At 39.2% G+C, this 25,111-nt stretch overlaps 1 protein-coding gene across 2 annotated transcripts in view; it reads left to right on the forward strand.

The window, feature by feature from the left end:
* Window positions 1-25,111, forward strand: part of CRY1 (cryptochrome circadian regulator 1) — a 77,923-nt gene that overhangs the window by 37,943 nt on the left and 14,869 nt on the right. For both annotated transcript variants that reach the window (XM_006170353.1, XM_006170352.2), the window contains exons 2-12: window positions 1,317-1,425; window positions 12,203-12,345; window positions 14,682-14,866; window positions 15,289-15,377; window positions 16,535-16,675; window positions 16,757-17,068; window positions 18,752-18,903; window positions 19,367-19,569; window positions 19,675-19,770; window positions 24,630-24,701; window positions 24,776-24,879. In XM_006170353.1, coding sequence (XP_006170415.1) covers window positions 1,317-1,425; window positions 12,203-12,345; window positions 14,682-14,866; window positions 15,289-15,377; window positions 16,535-16,675; window positions 16,757-17,068; window positions 18,752-18,903; window positions 19,367-19,569; window positions 19,675-19,770; window positions 24,630-24,701; window positions 24,776-24,879 — 1,606 coding nt within the window. The remainder of the gene's footprint in view (window positions 1-1,316; window positions 1,426-12,202; window positions 12,346-14,681; window positions 14,867-15,288; window positions 15,378-16,534; window positions 16,676-16,756; window positions 17,069-18,751; window positions 18,904-19,366; window positions 19,570-19,674; window positions 19,771-24,629; window positions 24,702-24,775; window positions 24,880-25,111) is intronic.

Genomic DNA, 25,111 nt, shown 5'->3' on the forward strand with positions numbered 1-25,111 from the left:
TGCTGGCCCCTGTTGCTGTTATTTCAATGAACAGGTCTATAGTCCCACAGAAACCATTTAAAAAACAAAACAAAACTCTGGTATTCTCTACTTTTAGAGAGTTAATTTACCATCCATTTATTATTTATTTTTCTTTTATAAGATTAAGAATGTGAAAATGGGCCTTATAGCTCTTCTCTTAGATGATTACAATAGATCTTAGTAAAGTACTTATATTCTTTGATTACTTACTTGTTCAGAGTCAGTAAATAGGCTTGTCCTTTCCCCCCCCCCTTATAGAAGGTATTGGGGATTTTTCAAGGAGCAATTTCTATATAAGAAGTCATCTTTATGCAGAAAAATTTTTGTTTCATGAAGTTTAGACAATGGGATCAAGTGATTTGATTTGATTGCTTTTATATTTACTTTTTATTTTATTTTATTCATTATTATTTTTAGTTCGACCAGGGAGAGACAGAGAAGAGAGAGAGAAAGAGAAAGTGAGGAAACAAGCTGCCAGGACCAGGACCCTAACTGCAGTCATGTGAGAGTACAGCGCCTTAACAGTCATGCCACCTGCCAGCTCCTGCTTTGATATTTTTTTAACATAATTGTTATGTTCATAAATTTTTGCTAACACTTTTATTTAATTAAACTAGTTCAGCTTAGGACTTTATTAAACTACTGGGAGAGCCAGCAGGTGGCATGGTGATTAAGGCACTGGACTCTCACACGGCGGACAGCTATTCCAGTCCCAGACCTCGCTGCTTGAACATCATGCCAGGTGCACGTGTGTATGCCCAAAATTCCAAGAGCATACTGGTGGAGAAGGGATTGTGGCGTGGCCATCCCCCTTGAGGGATGATTTCTCACTTTCTCTCTCTCTGTTTTTGTTTCTCTCTGAGAAGAGCACACACCCTATGGCAAAAGCCTAAAAAAAATATAAAATAAAATCCTGGGAAACTTGTACTGTAATTTTAAAACAAATTATAAATATGGTTCCTGGAAATAGTAATTTATATACTAGTTAGTTACTAAGATGGTGGGTTAGCACTCCAACTCTTAAAGTAATATGACTTTGCAGTACTTCGTGTTTTCTAACCATAGCCATGTGCTGCATAATGGTGTTTTGGTCAGTGACAGACCGTGTACACAGCGGTGGTCCCATAAGATTATACCATATAACCTGACTGTAGGCAATAACATCTAGGTTTGTATAAGTACACGTTGATGTTCCCACAACTACGAAGTTGCTCAATAACACATTTCTCAGAATATATCATTAAGTGACACATGACTTTATATTTTTAAGAATTTTAATGTATTTTTCTCTCTAGATTTTTGCTTCAGTGTCTTGAGGATCTCGATGCCAATCTTCGAAAATTAAACTCTCGCCTGTTTGTGATTCGTGGACAACCAGCAGATGTGTTCCCCAGGCTTTTCAAGGTAATTTATAAATATCTGCATAAAATAATAGAACCTTTTGTCAGAGAAGATAGCATATTTGGTAAATAAGGCATTTTGGCTAATTTAAAGTGTGGGGAATATAAGTATTTTAAATAAGAATTTTGTATTTCTTTGTTTAATGAAAAAGCTATACATGGAAAATCAGAAGATAGAAAAAGCAGTTTACAATAAAAAGTTTACATCTTTTTTCTACCTTAAACTGCAGTTTTTCTGAAGCAACTACCACTAATTTTTTTGTATTTCCATTTAGGAATATTCTTTATGTAAACAAAAATTTATATATATTTGTGTATATGTGTCTGTCTGTGTGTGTTACTGTTCCCTTTTTAAGATAAGGGGCTGACCCTGTAGCACAGTGGTAAGAACTGTAGCGAGGAAGCCAGATCACACATAGCCAACCAGGGTTTGAATCTCAGCACCAGCAGCATCTATGCTAGTTGGCATCTGTGTGCCTAGGATGGAGAATTGGAAGAGAAAGGATTGCAGTGTGACCAGGCCTTGTTGGGTGGTACTTTCACTCTCTATCTCTCTGTCTCTGCCTGTCATCTACATGCGCCCTCTGGGGGTAGGAGAGAAGAAACCAAGATTAGAATACACTGTATAGAGACTAGTATTTGGTGTAATAGTTACGTCACTGGACTCTCCTACAGCTGACTGTGGTTCAAGTCCTAGATCTGCAGGCGTGAAACTCACTTTGGGCGTGAGTGCATGTGTGCCCAAGATCCTCAGAGGAAAATAGAGGAGAAAGGATTGCGGCATGGCCGTTCTCAGCAGGAGCAGTGATTTCTCACTTTCTGTCTCTCTCTGTCTCTCCATTGAGCACACATGCCCTATAGCAAAACTCTAAAAAAAAAAAAAAAAAAAAAAAAACCACTGTATATATACCATGCTTCATTCATGTAACCATGTATTTTAGAGATTGCAGATGGAGTAATGGTTACATCACTGGACACCCATGTCGTCGATCACAGCTTAAACTTACCGGGCACGTGTGTGTGTGTGTGTGTGCCCAAGATCTTGAGAAAAGAATGGAGAAGGGATTGTGGTGTGACCGTCCCCCTGGGGGTGATTTCTCACTTTCTCTCTCTGTCTTTCTGGCAAGTGCATGAGCCCTATAGCAAAAACCTCTGTTATAAAGAGAGAGAGAGAGAGAGAGAGATGGAGGGTGGGAGGGAGGGAGAGAGATTGTTCATATTATTTCTTAAGTCTTTTAAATGACTACGTAGTATTTTGCTGTGTAGATATGCTATCATTTCTTTAACTAGCTTTTACTAAACATTTAGCTATTTTTCCACATACCTTTTGCCAATACAAATAATGCCCCTCTACATGTTTTTCCACATATTTTTGCTCACATGTGCCAGTGTGTTTGTGGGATAATTCTTAGAAGAGGACTTTCTTGGTCATAAGGTTGTAACAATTGATATATATCAACAATACCAAATTCCAGGGTTTTTCTTTTTTTTTAATCCGGTTGCTCACTGGAGAGCAACAGAGAAAGAGAGAAAAAAAAGTGATAAAGTACACACCGTGAGGAATGGTCACACTGCAGTTTCTTCTTTATTCTCCTCTTAGGATTTGGGGTATATACGCGCACGCACCTAATGTGGTTTTCAAGCCACTAGGTCTGGAACTCAAACCATGTAGTCAGCCTGTGGGACCCAGCCACCTTCATCACACCACAGGCTGGCCCTATAGTGAGAAATTTTGATAGGTAATTAATCCTATTTTCCACATTAGAGATAAAGCTGGTTTAGACCTAAAAACTTTAATTTACTGGGATAGGTGATGCTGGCCCTAGAACTGATGTCTCCTCTGCTATGCATCTTACCTCTGCAGCATTCACTCATTTTTTTTCTGTTTATATTGAGTAGCGATAGAATTATGTGTACACACATACATGTTTAATAAGCTATTGTTTTTTGTTATTTTTCTACTTAAATTTTTTCTCATTTAAGTTATGACTTAATATAGACTGACAGGATAGCTCTTTACCGAAGAAATGATAAAAGAAGCTAAGGATAAGACTAGACAAAAAAGCTAGACAAAGGCTAGATAAAGCGTAGATGACACTGTAGCCATAGCTATGTTATGTAAATTACTGTTACTACACAGTTAAGTTCTGCCTCTTCCACCTCTGGTACCAGACTGGTAAAGTATCTAGACCATACATATTTTAGGACCTGAATAAATGTTTAATGATACATTTAAGGTATTGATTTTTGAGAATAGGTACATAATGAATATATATTCTTAATTTTTAAAAATTTCTCCTTATATCTAAAACATAAAAACATGTGGCTGAAGTTTTTATATATGGACACACTGAAGCAAAACAAAATGACTTGTTCAAAATCACAGAATAAATAAAAGAACGCATAAAGCTGCTAACGTTTCCACAGTAGAATTTGTACTATGCTTTTTGGGTCATTTTGAATCTTGCTTTATTTGATGGCACATGCTCAGTAGAATTCATTCAGCAGATACTGATTGAGGGCCTGCTCTGTGCAAGGTTTGTTCATGGTGCTGGAGATAGAGCGAAACAAGCAGAAAACGTCCCTACCTTCACAGAGCTTGTACTATAGTAGGAAGGAGACTGATTGAGGGCCTGCTCTGTGCAAGGTTTGCTCATGGTGCTGGAGAAGAGCGAAACAAGCAGAAAACGTTCCTACCCTCACAGAGCTTATACTATAGTAGGAAGGAGACTGATTGAGGGCTGCTCTGTGCAAGGTCTGCTCATGGTGCTGGAGAAGAGCGAAACAAGCAGAAAACGTCCCTACCTTCACAGAGCTTGTACTATAGTAGGAAGGAGACTGATTGAGGGCCTGCTCTGTGCAAGGTCTGCTCATGGTGCTGGAGAAGAGCGAAACAAGCAGAAAACGTCCCTACCCTCACAGAGCTTGTACTATAGTAGGAAGGATACTGATTGAGGCCTGCTCTGTGCAAGGTTTGTTCATGGTGCTGGAGAAGAGCGAAACAAGCAGAAAACGTCCCTACCCTCACAGAGCTTGTACTATAGTAGGAAGGAGACAGATAAATAAGCAAATATGCAAGATCAGGAGAAAATGCATGCTGTAGAGAAGAGCAAAGTGGGGCAGTAAGTGTCAGAGTGACGGATAGTTACTCCGTATTAAATCAGAGCAGTCCTCCCAATAATGAGACTTTTGACTAAATACAGATATCTGGGGTGTGAATATTTTGCAGCTTTTTCCATAAAAAGGTAGAGTTTATTTTTCTACCCGCTTGAGTGTGGGTTGGCCTTATAACTTGTTTTGGCCAAATGTCAAAGAAGGCATTTTGTGAATTTCAAATCCTAGGCCCCAAGCAATATTACACCTTCTATCTTTCCCCTCTTACCATGCTCTCTCTACCACATAAGGAAGTCCGGGCAAGAATATTGAATTATGGGAGACCACATAGAGAAAGTGGGCCAGTCAGCAGCCAGCATCAAGGTCTGGGATGTGGCTAAGAACATTTAGACTGTTCAGCTTCAGCCAAGGTGCCAGCTGAGTGTAGCAGACCCAGCTGAAACCAACAAAAGAACTGGATAGAATTTTTAGACTTAATAGTCATTTTCTAAAATTTGTTCATTTTATTTTAATATGACCACACACACAGAGAGAGAGAAAGAGAAAGAGAGAGAAAGTGAGAATGCAAGCCACCAGGTCTGGGACTCAAACTGTGGTCGACCATGTGGGAGTGTCCACTACCTTAACCACCACACCACCTGCTGGTCCCCCGAGAAGTAATAGTCATTTTAAGCCAAAGTCACAACCTATTTTTCTGTGTTTTTCTATGCAAAAATGCGTCATGTCTTTCCCAACAACCCAATAACTGCAACATGAGAAATAGGAGTACTAAAGGCAGAAGGAATTGCAGTAGAGTATGCATGATTAGTTTAGGAATGGCAAAAAGGCCAGTGAAGAACACAGCGAGTGGAAAGAAGAGACAGTTAAAGATTTTAGGGACCATGTTAGGGACTTTGGCTTTTATTCCAAATGAAATGGGATTATTTCACTCTTTGTTGTTGTTGTTTAGATTTTTGCTATAGGGCACGAACTCTCACTGGAAGAACAGAAAGCAAGAAATCACCCCCACCCCCGCACCCAAAAGGGATGGCCACCCCGCAGTTCCTCTCCATTCTCCTCTTGGGATTTTGGGCTCACATGTACATGCACGTGGTATGAGTTTAAGCCACTGGGTCCAGGACTTAAACCACAGTCGACTATGTAGGAGTCCAGTGATGTAACCATTTTGCCATCAGCTGGTTCCTTCACTCATGTTTTAAGAACATCACTCTGGCTGTTTATGGAAAACAGGAGTGTGTGAAGGTGTTGAAAAAGCAAAAGCAGATGAGTTATGAGATGGGCAGTTATTTAGGAACAAAATGATGGAGACTCGGACTAAGGATAGTAGCAGAGGTGTTGATGTGGTCAGATTCTGGACATATTTTTTAAATAGCTGCTGTAAGGTTTGCTTACGTATAGTATGTGACAATTAAGGATGACTGCTTGTTTTTTTGCCTGGATGGATGCAGGATGGCTTGCCATTAGGGAGGAACAAGTTTAAAGAAAAATTTGGGTTTTTTTACATCTTAACATTTTAGAAGCCTTTTAGGCATCTTACTGAACATCCTGAGGAAGTGTTCAAGTCTAGTGTTCAGGGCAGAAGTCTAGACTAAATTTAGAAATCTTCACTATGTAAGTAGCATTTTAGACTCTGAGTCTAGATCTATGAAAAAAGTAAAGGATGAGGGAACCAGCAGTTAGCGTAATGGCTATGTCGCTGAACTCCCACGTAGTGGACCGCAGTTCACCTCCCGGCCCCGGTGGCTTAAAACTCACGCCGAGCGCGTGTGCGTGTGTGCCCAAGATCCCGAGAGGAGAATGGAGGAGAAGGGATTGCAGTGTGACCATCCCCCCTGGGGGGTGATTTCTCGCTTTCTGTCTCTCTGTCTCTCTCTCTCTGTCTGGCAAGCGCACGCGCCCTATAGCAAAAACTCTCAAAAAAAAAAAAAAAAAGTAAAGGATGAATAGAAATTTTTAAGGTTTCACCTTTATATTTGGACTATTTTGTATGGTAGTATAATATTTTTTATATAATTTACTACTTGGTTTACTGTCAATCTAAAAGTAGATACTTATAAAGTTTGTGATTTGTAATTTTTAGTTTTTCTGTCAAATTTTACATTTCTTTTTTTTTTTTGTTTTGTTTTGCTTTTTTTTGAGAGAGATTTTTGCTGTAGGGTGTGTGCTACAAGAGACAGAAAGCAAAAAATCACCCCCCCCCCAGATGGATGGCCACAATGCAATCCCTTTTCCTCCATTCTCTTCTTGGGATTTGGGGCACACATGTACATGTGCCCAGTGTGAGTTCAAACTGCCAGGTCTGGGACTTGAACCATGGTCGACTACGTGGGAATCCAGCAGTATAATCATTATGCCATCTGCTGGTCCAAATTTTACATTCTTAATTATTTCCATGATATTATCACTATTTAAGAACTTTGTCAATTTAGTTATTAATATTATCCTTTCTAAATGGTTAGCAATTAATTGTGTTACACAGAAATGGATACAAATTTTAGTGCTTAAAATTGCAAAGTATAGCCAGCTAATGGTGTATTGGTTAAGGAAGGTAGATTCCACATGGCCAGATGTGTGGTTCTAGTTCCTGACCTGGTGACTTGAAAAACACGTGGGGCACATGTGCATGCAAGTCTAGAATCCCCAGAGAGGAATGGAAGAGAAGGGTTTATAGTGGCCATACCCTCTGGGAGGTGTTTTCTCATTTTCTCTCTCCTGTCTCTGTCTCTGGTGAGTCCACACACCTTATGCCAAATTAAAAAATAATAATAATTGCAAAACGAATATCTACTTACTCAATTGAAACTATTTTAGTACTACCTGCAATCTTACTGTTATATTCAAGTACTGAAATTCAAAGATAACCACATACTACCTTAAACAAACTAACAAAAAACACCAACTTTACCTCTGGTTAAAAATAAAATGTCAGAATAGGCCATTTCCCATCTTAACAATGAGAAAGGGGCCAGCAGGTGATGTCGCGGTTAAGGCACCAGCCTCCTACATGATCGACCATGGTTCACGACCCAGCAGCTTGAAACTCAGGCCGGTGTGTGTTCATGCATGCCCAAAATCCCGAGAGGAGAATGGAAAAGAAGGGATTGTAGCATGGCCATCCCTTCTGGGGAGTGATTTTTCACTTTCTGTCTCTCTGTCTCTGCCTCTCTGGTGACCACAGATACCCTATAGCTAAAATCTCTTAAAAAGAGAGAGAGAGGGAGAAATGTAATAGACTACAAAATAATATGTTTTGTTTTAACCTATCAGATAGTGGAGAGACAGAACAAAAATTAACTTCATACCCAAAATGGGAGCACTTTTCATAGGAAAGAAGACTAATGACTGCATCCCAGGTACACAACAAAAAGAAGGGAACCCACCATAGTTGAGAACAACAAAAAAAAAAAAACCTAGTTGAAATTTTAACAAGTTTTGAATTACCACTTATGACAGTTCTGAATGAAAATTTCTAAAAGATTTGAGTGGGCTACAATGATAGATTAGAATTCCAAGGAGCCCCAGTCACAATGCAAGTTTACCTCAATTCCAGTTCTTTCTTACACTGTCTTCATGGAGTGTACAGTGGCAGTATCCCAAAGGCTGAGAAAGGGTAGACCAGCTAAAGAGAATTCCCTTTTGAAAGCATTCACTTAGTGCCAGAGTAGCAGCCCTGAAAACGGAGGTGGGGCAACAGGGTGGAAAGATGTCTCTAGAGTTGCAAAAGTAGAGGATAGGGCTGGAAAGCAAAGAACCACAGTTCCCTAGTACCACAAGGCCCACAGCTGAACAGCAAAGTAGAGAGAGATGTCTTACAGTTTGTAAATAGACTGACTTGGCTATGAAACAAAGAATCTTACCAGTTCCCAGATCCCCAGCCCTGTTGCAAGGAAACCTGGATCTTATTCTCAAAATATTTGACCCCAGTGATGAATGGAGTTTAAGTAACATGGCAGCAAAACCCAAACCCAACGGTGATAGACTGCATTAACTCTACTTTCCATCCTAGCAGCCAGGGCCAGGCAGAGCAAAGGGCTGCATTTTTCTAGAGGTAGATATTATTTGTTTTATCTCTAGACTTTTATATCAGTATCTGGCATACAATGAAAAATTCTAAGACACATAAAGTAGGAAAAAATGGCTTACAGTCAAGTTAAAAAATAAGTCAGTAGACATAGGCCTGCAGCTGACTCAGGTGTCAGAATCAAAGATTGTACAATAATTATGCCATGGATGTTAAAGGATCTCACCAAAAAGTAAAGAAGTGAATAGATGGGAATTTTAGTACAGAAATGGAAACTCTTAAAAAGAACCAAGACTGGGGCCAGCAAGTGGTGTGGTATTTAAAGACACTGGACTCCTACATGACTGACTGTGGTTCAAGTCCCAGACCTGGCAGTTTGCTTTCTCACTTTGCCCTCTCTCTGTCACTCTCCAGTCAAATTAAAAAAATAATAATGATTGAAGTTAAAATAATTCTTTTAAAAAAAGAGAGAAGAACCAACACTGGCTCCATAGCCTAGTGTCTAGGTAACCAGATTCCATATGGCCTACTGTGATTCCAGTCCTGGTCCTGGTGTCTTCATGCCATAATCCTCCAGCCTCCATAGGTTTTTGCCAGAGGACGGGCACCACCACACCCCAAAATTGTGCACATTGAGAGAGAGAGAGAAAGATGGACTCGACGCTGCAATCCTCCAGCCGCCATAGTTTTTTGCCATAGGGTGTATGCCACCATGCCCATGAAGTAGATCTTAAGTTATTTTAATGCTCTTTTTGTTTCTTGAGAGATTTTTGCTATAGGTCGCATGTGCTTGCCAGAGAGACAGACAGAAAGACAGAGCAAGACATCACCCCCCAGGTAGATGGTCACACTGCAATCTCTTCTTCATTCTCCTCTCAGGATTTTGGGCATGCATACACACCCAGTATGAGTTTTAAGCCACTGGTCCAGAACTCCAACCATGGGCAACTATGTGGTAGTCCAGCAACGTAACCATTATGCCATCTACTGGTCCCTTGGTCCTGGTGTCTTCAAAAACACACCACGTGCATATGTGTTGCCCAAAATTCCAAAGGATGGAGAAATGGAGGAGTTGTGGGATGATCATGCCTCATTAGACTATTCTCTCTTCCTATCTGTCTTTCTGTTTGTCTCAAGTGAATGCGCACACCCTCAGGCAATTTACAAAAAAAAGAGAACTGGGACCAGCAGATGATGTAATGGTTATGTCTCTGGACTTCCACGTAGTCAACCACAGTTTGAGTCCCAGACCTAGCAGCTTAAAACTCACACCAAGTGCCTATGCATGCATACCCAAAATCCTGAGAGGAGACTGGAGGAGAAGGGATTGCAGCATCCATGTTTCTAGGGTTGATTTCTTACTTTCTGTTTTTCTGTCTGTCTCTCCCACGAGCACACATGCCCTATAGCAAAAATCTCTCTTAAAAAAAAAATAAGGAAACAAATAGAAATTCTAGAATTAGACATACAGTATTAGAAATGAAGAAACAGGTCTGTAGGTGGCATGGTGGTTAAGGCACTGGATCCAACATGGCCAACTGCTGTTGGACCTGGTGGCTTGAAAAATATGCCGCGCTCATGTACATGCATGTTCAAAATCCCAAAAGGAGAAATGGAGGAGAGGGGATTGCAGCATGACCATCCCCCATGGGGGAGGTGCTTTCTGTCTCTCTCTCTCTTCAGTGAACACATGTACCTTTTAGCCAATAAATAAATTAAAAAATTAAAAGTATATGTCACGTTCTTACATTATTTATTAGTTACGTATTTGAAATCAGGCTGTTATAAGAATGCTTATAATATAAAATAGCACAGTGAGCTATCACTAAAAAGTTAATAGAGGAGTTTAAAATGGAATACTAACAATATGTGACTCATTCAAATAAAGGCAGGTAGAGGTAACAGAACAGAAAAGATAGGAAAAAAGAAAACATGTAACAAGACAGTTCATTTAAACCTAAGTGTATCAATAATAACAGGGAGTGTAAATGATGTAATTTAAACTCTTAATTTAAAGATCACAGGACTGGATTTTAAAAACAGAAGAACCAACAATATGCCCATAATAAAAGACACTTTAAAAACATGAAGAAACAAAGCTGACTCCTTAGCACAGTGGGATTTTTTTAGAGTTTTGTTTGTTTTTTGTTTTGTTGTTGTTTTGCCTTAGGGCGTGTTCATTCACTAGAGAGAGAGACAGACAGTAAAAGGGGACGGAAAGTGAGAAATCACCTCCCATGGGGATGGCCGTGCTTCAATGCCTTCTTTTTATTTTCTTCTCGGGATCTTGGGCACGCACGTACATGTGCCCAGAGTGAGTTTAAAGGCACCAGGTCCAGGAATTGAACTGCAGTTAGTCATGTGAAAGTCCAGCGACATAACCACTATACCATCTGCTGGCTCTCCCAAAACAGTGTTATAAGTGCTGCACTTAGAAGGCCAGGTCCCATAGGGCCTACTGTGATTCGAATCACATGGCAGCATGCTCAGAATCCCGACAGGATGGATAATGTAGGAGGGCTTGCTGAGTGACCGTGCCCCATTAGGGAAGTGCTTTCTCCCTTTCTTTCTCGTTCTGTCTCACTCTGACCAGTGCATGAACCCCGTGGCAGATGTTAAAAATAAAGATCTTTACTATCTCCTTGAGAAAGTCACTTAATTCTCTTAAGTCACATTCTCCTCATTTAAAATCACTGTGAGGACATGTATGGAATTTATAAATATAGTACCTGACACTCTGTAAATAGCTGCTTTTGGTACTTTTTCCAGATTTTCCACAGTTAACAATATTTAGTAATCAGAACAAAAGTATATGTATATCCACACAAAGTACCTTGGCAAGACCACCTATACCATAGCAACTATTAAAGATTTGTTAAAGGCCAGTTCTTAGAATGAGCAAACATAAGTTCATATGTTCTGGCTCTTTGTGAACTTAGACAAGGCCTGCATTTTTTAAATAACCCTACATTTTAAAAATAACCTTGTTTTCAGAGTAGAAGTACCAACCAGAGTGCCGAACTCTGAGGGGTTTTGTTTTGAGGATCAAACATAAGTGGGACCAGCATTTAGTATAAAGGCTATGTCGCTGGACTCCCACATAAGTCGACCGCGGTTCAAGTCCCGGACCTGGTGGCTTAAACTCAAGCCAGGTGCGTGTGCATGCGTGCCCAAGATCCCGAGAGGAGAAAGGAGGAAAAGAGACTGTGCCGTGGCCATCCCCGCTGAGGGGTGATTTCTTGCTTTCTGTCACTCTGTCTCTTTCTGGCGAGTGCATGCGCCCTATAGCAAAAACCTTCCCCCCCAAAAAAAAATTTTAAAAAGTTAAATAATCTGAAGAAACAAAATGCTATACTAACACATTGAGTGTAAAAGCTGATTTTAAGCATATTGCTAGATTGTCTAGTGTCCAACACAATGCCTGAAATCTAGTGAGTATACATTTATTACTTGTATTAATAAATCTAGTGAGTATACATTTATTACATGTATTTTTGAATTGATAAATACGTATTTTTTTCTGCTTATTTTAAGTTTGATTTATATATAATTCCTTCATATGTAGATTTTGAGTTTTTTTACTTGTTATGATGGAAAAAATGATCACTAAAATTGGTATACATTATTGCTTCTTTCTGTTGCTTAGGAATGGAACATTACTAAACTTTCAATAGAGTATGATTCTGAGCCCTTTGGAAAGGAACGAGATGCAGCCATTAAGAAACTGGCTACTGAAGCTGGAGTAGAAGTCATTGTACGGATTTCACATACGTTATATGACCTAGACAAGTAAGTTTTCTTTTCATTTTTTTTAATTTGAGAAAATACACATAATACAATATTTGCCTGTAACTATTTTTTAGTGTACAGTTCATTGTTACTGGGTACATAGACAAGTTCTAACTGCTGAGAAATAAGTGCCCCCCCTCCGCCCCTGACCCTCCCCTCTCCCTCACTCCCCACATCACACACACACACACACGCCCAGCGTGAGTTTTAAGCTGCTGGGTCCAGGACTTGAACTGCAGTCGACTACGTGAGAGTCCAGCAATGTAACCATTATGCCATTCTGCTGGTCCCAAGATTTGTTAATTTATTAATAAAACTTTTAGTTTTGTTTGGCAGTACAAGTACTGAGATTTTATAACTTATGTACTTTTTAAATTATTTTTACTTTTTGCATTTCTCATAAAATTTGTCAATAGCTAAAAATAAATTCTATAAGTAATATGACAAACCAGTTAATTTTATTCCATGCTTCCAAGTATATTGAAAAATTACGATTTTACTCAGACAAGAACCTTACCTGATATTAAACTAGAAGCCATATATCCTCTGATAGACTTGCCTTGTCATTTACCCGTTTGTTTATTTAGGGAGCTAATAGTAAGGTGGAGGCAAAACAAGATAAGAGCAGTTGCTTCTAAGTGAGAAACTAGTATCATATGCACACAATTAACTTTTAGGTTTCCTTTTTGCTTTAGGGCACATATGCTTAGAGTGTGTGTAGGCAGGGTACAGAGAAAGTGAGAAACCACCTCCCCTCCAGGGAGAGATGGCCATGCAGCAGTCCCTTCTCTTCCATTCTCCTGGGATCTTGGACACGTATGCACACGCGTCTGGCATGAGTTTCAAGCCACTGAGTCCAGGACTTGAACTGCAGTCAGCCATGTGAAAGTCCAGCAACACAGCCACTGTGCCATCCACTGGCCCCACACAGTTTTTACTGGATTGAGTGTGAATTTTTACAGTATGTAATACATCATATTAAAATGTAATATACAGAAAAAAAATTTTTTTTGTGGCCAGCAGGTCGCGTAGTGGTTAAAGTGATAGATACCCACATGGCCAGTCCTAGACCCAACAGTTTGAAACTCACACTGGGTGCATGTGCATGCATACCCAATATCGTAGGAGGATAGAAGAGAAGGGATTATGGCATAGCTGGTTATCCCCCCAGGGGTGATTTCTCATTTTCTCTTTCTCTGTCTCTCTGGACAGCTCATGTGCCATATAGCAAAAATCTCTCTAAGGGACCAGCAGGTGGCATGGTGGTTAAGGCGCTGGACACTCCCACATGGCTGACCATGGTTCGAATACCGGACCTGGTAGCTTGCTTTCACTTTCCCTCTCTCTCTGTGTGTATCTCTCTCTGGTCAAAATAAAATAAATGAATGAATAAATAAAATTAAATCAATAATTATTTTTTTAAAATCTCTCTAAAAAAGGAAAGAAAATTTTTTTCTAAGTTTTTCATTTTGTTACTGTTATTTAACAAAGTCCTCAATAGTATCATTATGGTTAACACAGTTTATTGTGACCATATGTATATACTTAAAATATTGCACCAAAGCAACATTTATTTAAAGTGGAAGGGGGTAGCTTTTTGGTGATTACTTTTGGTGATACATAATTATACATGGCTTAATGAAAAATACACTATATTTGGACTAAGAAAACTTTTTTCCCCTATTTGTCAGTTATGTGACCTGGAGTGATTTACTTAGCTCTCCTGGTAGGCTTTAGTTTCTGCACCTGTAAAATGATAAAGTTCAACCTAGCCATGGTGGCACCACATGGCAGGCCTAAATTCAATAACCAGTCCAGCCTAAAAAGATACACTCGGTGGCCAGTGCCTATAATTTATCCCAGCAACTAGGGAGACTAAGACAAGAGGTTTGTGAGCTTAAGGCTGGCCAGGGCAGCATAACAAAGCCCTGCCTAAAAAAAACTAATATTCTTCTAGAAGGATTGATTGATTGATTGATTGATTGCTTTTGTCATAGGACATGTGTGCTTGCCAGACAGAGAAAGAGAAGGTGAGAAGTCATCCCACAGAGGGGTGGCCATACTTCAGTCCCCTTGCCTCCATTCTCCTCCCAGGATTTTGAGCATACAATTACACATTGTCTGTTGTCATTTTCAAGCTACCAGGTACAGGATTCAAACCGCAATGAGCCATGCGGGAGTTCAGCCCCTTAGCCACCATGCCACCTGAGGGCCTCTCTCATGGAAGTCTTAGTTGATTAATTTTATTCTCTGATTTTGTCTTTTTGGAGCTTATCAATGAAAATATATTGTCTTTTTTTATAATAATAACTATATTTTACTAATTCTTATAACAGGATCATAGAACTCAATGGTGGACAACCACCTCTAACTTACAAAAGATTCCAGACTCTCATCAGCAAAATGGAACCGTTAGAGATACCAGTAGAGACTATTACTTCTGAAGTCATAGAAAAGTGCACAACTCCTCTGTCTGATGACCATGATGAAAAATTTGGAGTCCCCTCACTGGAAGAACTAGGTGGGTGTAAACTATAATAAATGTGGAGCTTAAGAGTTAATAAATCATAAGTCACTCAGGAAATTTCACTTCTAACTTTTCTACCTAAAATATTTTGCATTAGGAGGAAAAGAAAGGGGGGAGACTTGAACTGTCAAATTTTAAATCTACCTATTATTTATGTTCAATAAGCATGTGATCTGCTGTTACCAGCTTAAGATGCATGTCCTAACGAGTAGAGACTATGTCTATGTTCTCAATATCCTCTATAGGTGAGAGTCTGTCTGAGCACTCTATTTTTATGCTACTCCGGTAATTTTTTTGCAAAGTAATTTGTTCTCCCAATTATTGTGGTTAAATAAAAATTATTTTAGTTTCAGAAGAATGATTTTTTCTCTCTTTTTTTTTTCTTTTCTCTCTCTCTCTTTTTTTTTTAAATTAAGGTTTTGATACAGATGGCTTATCCTCTGCAGTGTGGCCAGGTGGAGAAACTGAAGCACTTACACGTTTGGAAAGGCATTTGGAAAGAAAAGTATGATAATGCAGATCAAAAAGCCATGCTCATGTTTCCAAACTGGCATTTAAAAAATAAATTTTACTACTTCTAAAAACAAAAAAAATAGACTATTGGAAGAGGAAGATTGAAGAAAATAGTTAAAATAGCTCAAGCCCAATTGTTTGAAAATTAGCAATTCTTGGGACTAGCAGGTGGCATGATGGTTAAGGAGTTGGATTCCCACATGGTTGACCATGGTTCAAGTCCTGGGCCTGGTGGCTTGAAATTCATGCCAGGCACATGTGTGTGCATGCCCAAAATCTCAAGAGGAGAATGGAGGAGAAGGGATTGCAGCATGGCCATCCCCGCGCCCCCACCCCTGGGAAGGGAGGGTGATTTCTCTCTCTCTGTCTCTCTGTCTGTCTCTGTCTTCCAGTGAGCGCACATACCCTATAGCAATTAAAAAAAAAAAAACCTCATAAATAAGTAAATAACAATTCTCATTTAAATTTCCTTTTCCTTCCATCTTCTGATTATCTCCCCTTTATCTACTACCATACTACCTCTTAATCTTCCTACATGAGAGCTGGTACGTGATGACCATAACTTCGAAGCTAGGCTAGATTCTTCTATTTCACCTTTACTTCAGTGTCAAAGAGATAAGTTTGAGGTACTCAACCTTGTGTTAGTATCATGAAGACAATTTATTTCATATGTGTATGAGCTGCATGAGGATGGCTAAAACAAGAATGCACTTTTTATCCTTTTTTTTTTTAATTAAAACATGTAATTTGTAGCTGGGATAGCAAGATTTTATTCCCCAAGAGCTATATAACTTAAAATAGAAATGTAAATTTTGAACACTTTTAAAATTGATATGGTAGGGGCCCGCAGGTGGTTTGGTGTTTAAGGTACTAAACTCCCACATGATCACCCATGATTCGAGTCCTGTACCTGGCTGCTTGAAAATCACACCAACCACATGTGTATTCATGCCCAAAATTCCAAGAGGAGAATGAAAGAGAGGGGATTGTGGCTTGGACATCCCCTCTGGGGGATGACTTCTCACTTTCTCTTGACTTCTCTCTCTCTCTGTCTCTCTCTGGAGAGTGCACGCACCCTTTGGCAAAAAAAAAAAAAAAACTAAAAAACTTGATATGGCAGTTAGTTAATGTAATTCCATGTGTTTTCAGGCTTGGGTGGCAAATTTTGAAAGACCTCGAATGAATTCAAATTCCCTGCTTGCAAGCCCTACTGGACTCAGCCCTTATCTCCGATTTGGTTGTTTGTCATGTCGACTATTTTACTTCAAACTAACAGATCTCTACAAAAAGGTATTATCTAAAATTATAACTTATTTTTCAAAATATTTTTTTAAAAATTACTGATAATACTTCTTTGCTTTTTAATTGTAGGTGAAGAAAAACAGTTCCCCTCCTCTTTCTCTTTACGGGCAACTGTTATGGCGTGAATTTTTCTATACAGCAGCAACAAATAATCCACGCTTTGATAAAATGGAAGGAAACCCCATCTGTGTTCAGATTCCTTGGGATAAGAATCCTGAGGCTTTAGCCAAATGGGCAGAAGGCCGGACAGGCTTCCCATGGATTGATGCCATCATGACACAGCTTCGGCAGGAAGGCTGGATTCACCATTTAGCCAGACATGCAGTTGCTTGCTTCCTGACACGAGGTGACCTTTGGATTAGCTGGGAAGAAGGAATGAAGGTACGTGTTCTAATAATGTGCACTTTGAGTCCTAGAAGCAGCGGCTCGAAAAATATGCTGGATGTATGTATGCATGCCCAAAATCCGTGGAGGAGAAGGGATTGCAGCATGGTCATCCCCCTAGGGATGCGCTTCCTCACTTCGTCTCTCTGTCTGTCTCTCTCTCCCTGTATTTCCAGCAAGTACACACACTTTGAAGCAAATTAAAAAAAAAAAAAATTGTGCCATGTACGCATACTTTGAGAGAGCAGGATGGTGTAATCAGACCGGAGAAATGGCAGAGACTGATGAAATCAGTGAACCTAAAGTGACTACAGTAGTTTAACCAGCCTGGCCACTAAGAGAACTGTTAAGATTAAACACTCTGGATTTATTGGGTAGATGGTTTTTTCTGTTTTTTTTTAAAGAATTATTTTATTTAACTTTATTTATTATTATTATCATTGTTATTTTCCAGTTTGATCAGAGAGAGACAGAGAGAGAGGAAGTGAGAAAGCAAGCCACCAGGTCCGAGACTTGAACCATGTCGTCCATGTGGGAGCCCAGCGCCCTTAACCACCGTGCCACTTGCTGGCCCCTAGGTAGATGTTTTTATAGATAATTTTTGTCATGAAAAACATTCATGCAAGAGTTCTTGGAAATAGTGATTTTATATTATAAATTTAAGAATATAAATTATTTCTTCTCACTTCAATTTCACAGATTTTTAGTAATACTTCTATTACTGTGTACAATGAAGCATAGTACATTTCAACATCATCTTGTGGTTATATATAACAGGACTCACACGTGTATTTTACCTTTGTGGCTATATCATGAACTTCCTCTGTCCAGCCATTTTCTGATCCTATTTTTCTTATTTTCTCTATTTCCTATTACAGAGTTATACATGAAGAAAATGAAGAGTACACATTTAATGAATGTATAAAAAATCATTTATCTGTTTTCTTTTGGATCAAGAAATTTGAAACTTAAGCTGTATAACCCTAGTGCTTTTTTTTTCTCTTTCTTTTTTTTGCCAGAGAGCACAGGCACTTACTTGCCAGAGAAAGACAAGACACACACACACACACATGCACAGAAAGTACTTCCCGAGGGACATGGTCATAAAAGAATCCCTTCTCCATTTTCCTATTCCATTGGGATTTGGGGCATGCATACACAAGCTCCAACATACTTTGAAGCTACTGGGGCAGGACTTCAGCTAGTCAGCCATGTGGGACCTGGCTCCCTAACCGCTGTGCTATAGGACCAGCCCAGGCTAGTGCATTTTGAAAGTACATTTATCGTTGGGTGTCCTCCCTTTATCTAATCCAGAGGATCAAGTTTCTAAGTTTTTGTTGGTGATTTATTTGGTAACATTTTGGCTTTCTTAAAAGTGGCTTACTGTTTTTACTATACTAATATTTGTTCCTTTTAAATCAGTGACCCTCCACCCAATAACATTGCAGAGGTTGGAAAAATAAATCTATTCAGAAATCTACTATATTACCATTATATTCCTTGTCTTGAAATAGCTCTTCTGGAACAGAATATACACAAGGAAACTAACTTTGGAAAGTTTAATTTTACAATTCTGTGCTAGATTTTCTTTTCCTTGACTTTTGATCTATAGTGATGTCAAAAATTCTTGCTTTGAGAATTATGTGCATGTAAACTAACTGGTTGCTTTTACTTTTGAAGGTGTTTGAAGAATTGTTGCTTGATGCTGATTGGAGCATCAATGCTGGAAGTTGGATGTGGCTGTCTTGTAGTTCCTTTTTCCAACAGTTTTTTCACTGCTATTGCCCTGTTGGTTTTGGTAGGAGGACAGATCCCAATGGAGACTATATCAGGTAAATCAAGAGTGATTATTATTTTATAATCACTAAACCAAGAAGAGCATTTTGTTTGTTTGTTTTTAAAGGTTTTTGCTATAGGGCACATGCACTTGCCGGAGAAAAGAGAGACAGAGATGGGGAAAGATAGAAATCACCCCACAGGGTAGTTGGCCACACCACAGCTCCTTGTCCTGTCTCCTCGGGACCCTGGGCATGCACACACATACGCTGAACATGATTTTCAAGCCACTGGGTCTGGAACTCGGACCGCAGTCAGCCTTGTGGGAGTCTAGCCACCTTAACCACCATGCTACCTGCTGCCCCTGAACTTTTCATATTTAAACAATGCTTAAAGTATTCCCCACTCTTGATGAGCAGCAGAAATAAGAAGTTAGACAGATTATTTAAGTAGTATTTTAGTCACCCATAGCTAGTAGTCCTTGCAGTTTACTTAATGATTCTCCTTCCTTCCCCATAGGCGTTATTTGCCTGTCCTAAGAGGCTTTCCTGCAAAGTATATCTATGATCCCTGGAATGCACCAGAAGGCGTCCAGAAGGTAGCCAAATGTCTAATAGGAGTTAATTATCCTAAACCAATGGTGAACCATGCTGAAGCAAGCCGTTTGAATATTGAAAGGATGAAACAGATATATCAACAGCTTTCTCGATATAGAGGACTAGGTATGTCAGTAACTACCTCTGATTTGTCTCTTTATCAGCTGTTTACATACCTACCCTTAAACTTGATCTCAATTGTAATGTAATAAGAAAATGTTTGCATTTTAGGTCTTCTTGCATCGGTACCATCTAATCCTAATGGGAATGGAGGCCTCATGGGGTATTCCCCTGGAGACAACACCCCAGGTTGTAGCAGCAGTGGAAGTAAGTGAAAAGGAAATTTTTGCACTTACTAACATAAAGAGATTAATAATCAGATATATTGTTCATTAAACCTTACTATAAAAAATATAAATACCTATCTTTAAAATTAACACAGTAAGTGCTTTGTACACAGACATATCTGTGCATCCACATACACACACATACATCCCCTCACTCCATCGGTGGTATTTTAGAGAAGAAAAGCATCCGACTGAATGAGGAAGGCAATTTTAAAGGTAAAGTAAATCTCAAATCACATATTTTCAGAATGCTCATTATTTTTTACTCTCTCTAAGTGCATATCAACTGTGTGGAAATTATTTAAGATCAGTGGCCCTGTGAACGTGGTAGAAGAGTTATCATATGCAGGGTTTCTAGTTCTTTTACACATGAATTTTTTTCTTAAATAGTTTGCTCTGTGATGATTTTCTGTATGACATGCATTTAATTACCATATAAATTTTATTTCTTTTTGTTTGTTTCATGAGAGAGAAAGAGAGAAATAGATACCCTTGACAGGGTCTTGCCACTAACCTCTCCACAGCCTTCCAGCCAGCCAAGATCATGAATGCTCACATATGTTTAGGTCAGCCTGGCATTTGAACCCAGGACTTCTGCATAGCTCCAAGGTAGTGTGGCTGTGCCCTACTTCCTGTACCACTACAGCTGGGTCTCTCATAAATTTGTAATATGTGTGATATTGATAATATCAAGAAGTCAGTATATATTGGAATTTCAATTTATCATATCAGTATTCTAAAGTTCTAACCAGAAATAGTCTGAGGCTAAGTAATTTGACTAAAAACAAGGCAGCATTTGAGAAATGTTTAATTTTTCAAAAGTCAGATGTTTGGACCAGCAAGTGGTATGGTGGTTAAGGTGCTGGGTTCTCACATGGTCAATCACAGTTCAAGACCTGTAACTGGTCTTGAAAATCATACCAGGCATGTGTGAATGTGTGTCCAAAATCTCTGGAGGAGAATGGAAGAGACAGGATTGCAGCATGGCTATCCCCACGGGGGTTGCTATCTCACTTTCCTTCTCACTGTCTCTAGGGCGAGCTAATGTGTCCTATGGCAAAAACCTTTTTAAAAAAAGGCATCTGATGTTCTAAATTAACATTAAGAATGAAACTTCTTTTTTTTTTTGAGATGTTTTTGCTATAGGGCACCTGTGCTCGCCAGAGAGACAGAATGCAACACCCCCTATCCCCCCACCCCACCCCCCGGAGGATGACCACACCGCAATCCCTTCTCCTCTATTCTCCTCTCGGGATCTTGGGCATGCACGCACACGTGCCTGGCATGAGGTTAAGCCACCGGGCCTGGGACTCAAACCTCAGTCGACTACATGGGAGTACAGTGATACAGCCATTATGCTAACTGCTGGTTCCAAGAATGAAACTTTTAAAGAAATTGAAACTTTCTGCATTCAGACATTTTTATGAGAGCAGTATCATTTTTCTTTCTTTCTTTTTTAAATGTGTTGCCAGAGGGCACATGTGCTCAGCAAAGAGAGAGAAAACACCCCTCAGTGGGACATAGTCATGCCACAGTCCCTTTCTCTCTATTTCCTCATCCTGTCAGGATTTGGGGCATGTTTACAAGCCATTGGGGCTGGGATTCAAATCATGGTTGTCCGTGTGGGATCCAACTTTCCATGCATAGCACCAACCCAAGCAGCATGTATTTTATTCTCCAAGAATTAGTTGCAGGAGAAGGGAACAAAAGCAGTCAGATTTTGACTGCCAGCCTTGTGCCTAGTAGTAGGGAATTTTTGCCTGTGTTCTCATAATAACCTTCTGGAGAGTTGTGGGATCTTCATCTTATGATTGAGGAAATAATCCTAGAAAGATTAGGTAATTTAACCAAGGCCTCACCATTAGTACATAAATGAGCTAAGATTAACATCCAAGTCTGACTACCCACAAAGTTCATACTCTTTCCTGAATCATTCAGCCTTCTCTGCAGATGTAACACCACTTGTTTTGTTTGCCAGAGGTGGTATGTGGTCACCAGAGAAAGACTGAGACATCCCATGGGGAACAGTCACACTGCAATCCCTTCTCTTCCATTTTCCCATCCTTTCGGGATTTGGGGCACACACGCATACATACTGGATGTGTTTCTCAAGCTGCCAGGTCTGGGACTTGTATCCTTTATTAGAGTTATCTTCAAAATCGATTTATAATAGCAAGACAAGCAGATGGCATAATGGTTACATCACTGGACTCCCACATGATTGACGGCAGTTCCATTCCCAGGCCCAGCAGCTTAAACTCATTCCAGACACGTGTGATTGCATGCCCAAGATCCTGAGAGGAGAATGGAGGAACACAGACTTCGGCTTGACCATCTTCTCTCGCGCGCGCACGCGCGAGCACATGCACCCTATATCTCTCTAAAAAAGGCAAAAAAAAAAAAAAAATTATGGTAGCAGGTTAAATTGGGATACTTTTGCTTCACAAATTTATAAACATAAAGTAGTTTATGATGTAATAGAAGAATGAGTACATTTTAAATTAATTTTGCTAATATTTGCCTGTAACACACTTTGTGGCTAGATTTCATGAGCCTTTCACTTTTGTTTTTAGTTGCCAGAGGGTGCCTGCGTTTGTGTGAGAAAGAGAGTACCTTTCTATGGGACATGTTGACACCACAGTCCTTTTTCATTTCTTCTTCCTGTCAGGATTTTGGGCATGCACGCATGTACCTGCATTTTTTTAAACCTCTGGATCCTGGATTTGAACCCCGGTCAGCCAAGTGGGATATGGCTTCCTTAACCACAGCACCGCAAGGTCAATCCTATGAAGCTTTCAAAAGACATCAGACAAAAAAGCTATGTAGAGCTTATAAATAGGGATATAGAAGGGAAAGAAAAGTCCTCCCCTGCCCCGGGGGAGTGACTTCTCGCTTTCTATCTTTCTGTCTCTCTGACAAGTGCATGCGCCCTATAGCAAAAATCTCTCTTAAAAAAGAAAGTACCATCTTAAGGAAATTCCTAATGTATTTACTGAACTTACTATTCCATACTTCCCAGTGGTAATCACTCTCCTGATTTCTCTGTAGTTTTGTCCATTTTTCCATATTATAGAAATTGAATCATTCCAATTTTTATTTTGTGTGTGCTTGGCTGCTTTTAGTTAATATTTTGAATTTGAGGTTATTCTAATTTGTCTTAATGTTAGAAGAAGGAATAGAATTGGTAAATCTGAGAGAATAAAACTAAATGTCAACTTCATGAATTTTCCAATCAAATTGATCTTTCCTTCAGATTCCTCACTGTCTTCAGACTGACATTCATCCTGGTACCTAACACTTCTTTGGACTTAGTGATTATTTTTGTATCTGTCTTCTACTAGACTGTGAACCTCTTGAAGATAGAGCCCAGGTCTTACTACTGTTTATATTCCTAGTACATAGGTGTAGTCCCTAGCATAATTAAAAAATGTACAATACATGAATAAATAAAATAAGAGATAAATAACACAATAATCGAACATGTATTTGTTGACTTTTCAATTATAGTAAAATATATATAACATAAAATGTACTATTTTAACTATTTTTTTAAGAGAGATTTTTGCTGTAGCCTGTACGCATTTGCCGGAGAGATAAGAGAGACAGACCTGCTAGGGGGATGGCCGTGCTGCAGTCGTTTCTCCAGTCTCCTCTCGGGATTTTGGGCACACACACAAACGCACCTAGCCTGAGTTTCAAGCTGCCAGGTCCAGGACTTGAACCGTGGTTGGCCATTGGGAGTCTAGCACATTAGCTACTATGTTACCTAGTGGTCCCCACTTTAACTGTTTTTAAGCATACAGTTCAGTGTCATCAATGTATTCACACAGTTGCATGAATTGTTAAATACTGTTATACAATGCTGCAAAAGAAGTATGTATTAAGGCAAGCCCTGCTGATGTAAGACCAGAAGTAACACCACTCACTCATTGATAAATTTGCCAGAGCCCATAGTCTGACCTGCAGGTTTACACTCGCAAAAAGTGGAATGTTTTTAGTATAATATAATTAGAGATGACCATTCTGTGAGTGACAGGCTATAGATTTTTAAATAATATGAATTAAAATATCAGTAGAAAGTACTAGTTAATTTCTCATGGAGATATCCCTTCCTAGTGATGAAAAGGCCTCATCCTTGATCCAGGGCATCCACTTTCCCATTTTCAAGTGTTTGAAAAGTTGAATTCTTTATCAGAGAATTTATGAGCATAAAATTAAAATAAGTACATAGTCTTATTCAGGCCATGAGATGACTTATCCAGTAGCCAGGATGCTCTTATTTTTCCGTAATCTAGACGCACTGATGAAAAATGTTTCTCTAAAACTTTTCTTTGCTAGCCAACCTCTTCTCCTGTAACATTGTTTCTAGAAGGACTGAGGTAGTTGCTTAGCTAGGTAAATCCCACAGTCTTTGTCCTCTCCTTGCTGTGATGTGAATTAACCCTTCTGGCGGGCCCTTCCTCTTATCGCCAATGACATGTTTTGGAGTATTCTGAAGGAATGGTGTGGGAAAAAGGGATAAGAGTGAAGGAAGAATATCTGTGTCAATCTTGCCCCTTGTGTTTTACATTCATGATCAAGTTCTTAATTGTTGTCATCCAGAAAAGAAACACTTTATTAAAACATGATTATCAGTGACTTTTTACCTTTGAACTGTCAACAGTCTATTAGACTAAATTTAAGTTTTCCTGACTTAGAAATATAATTCTTGGGCTATAGGGAAGATTGAAAGTTAGTCTTTAAAGCATGTAAGTGGGGCTAAAAGTTGGATTTATAGCCTTAATACCTACATCTTGGATTTTATTTTCAACAATTTTACTATGTTTTAAATACTAACAGGTTGCTCTCAAGGGAGTGGTATTTTACATTATGCTCATGGAGACAGTCAACAAACTCACCTCTTAAAGCAAGGTAAGAATAAAGCATTCAAGAGTACTGCTCTTTTCACCTTTCCTATCTTAAATGTTCATTTTTTAAATATATAGGAAGAAGCTCCATGGGCCCTGGTCTCAGCAGTGGGAAACGTCCTAGTCAGGAGGAAGATACTCAGAGTATTGGTCCTAAAGTCCAGAGACAGAGCACTAACTAGGTAAATATTTCAGAGCTTTAACTTGCTTTAGTAGAGCATGTGATTAATATAAATTAAAAGAGTTTCCAGAATGGAGCTAACCTTTATTTGCACCCAGAGAATATTGAGGCATACAGTTTTAAGCAGTTCTATAAGATGACTTAGTTACTGGACAGTAGAGGTGCGTCTCTACTTGACAACATGCTGCACTTAAGTTTTTTTTGTTTGTGTGTTTTTGTTTTGCCTTTTTTTT

This window comes from Tupaia chinensis, unplaced genomic scaffold (assembly GCF_000334495.1).
Source record: "Tupaia chinensis unplaced genomic scaffold, TupChi_1.0 Scaffold148234_1, whole genome shotgun sequence".
Classification (NCBI taxonomy): domain Eukaryota; kingdom Metazoa; phylum Chordata; class Mammalia; order Scandentia; family Tupaiidae; genus Tupaia; species Tupaia belangeri.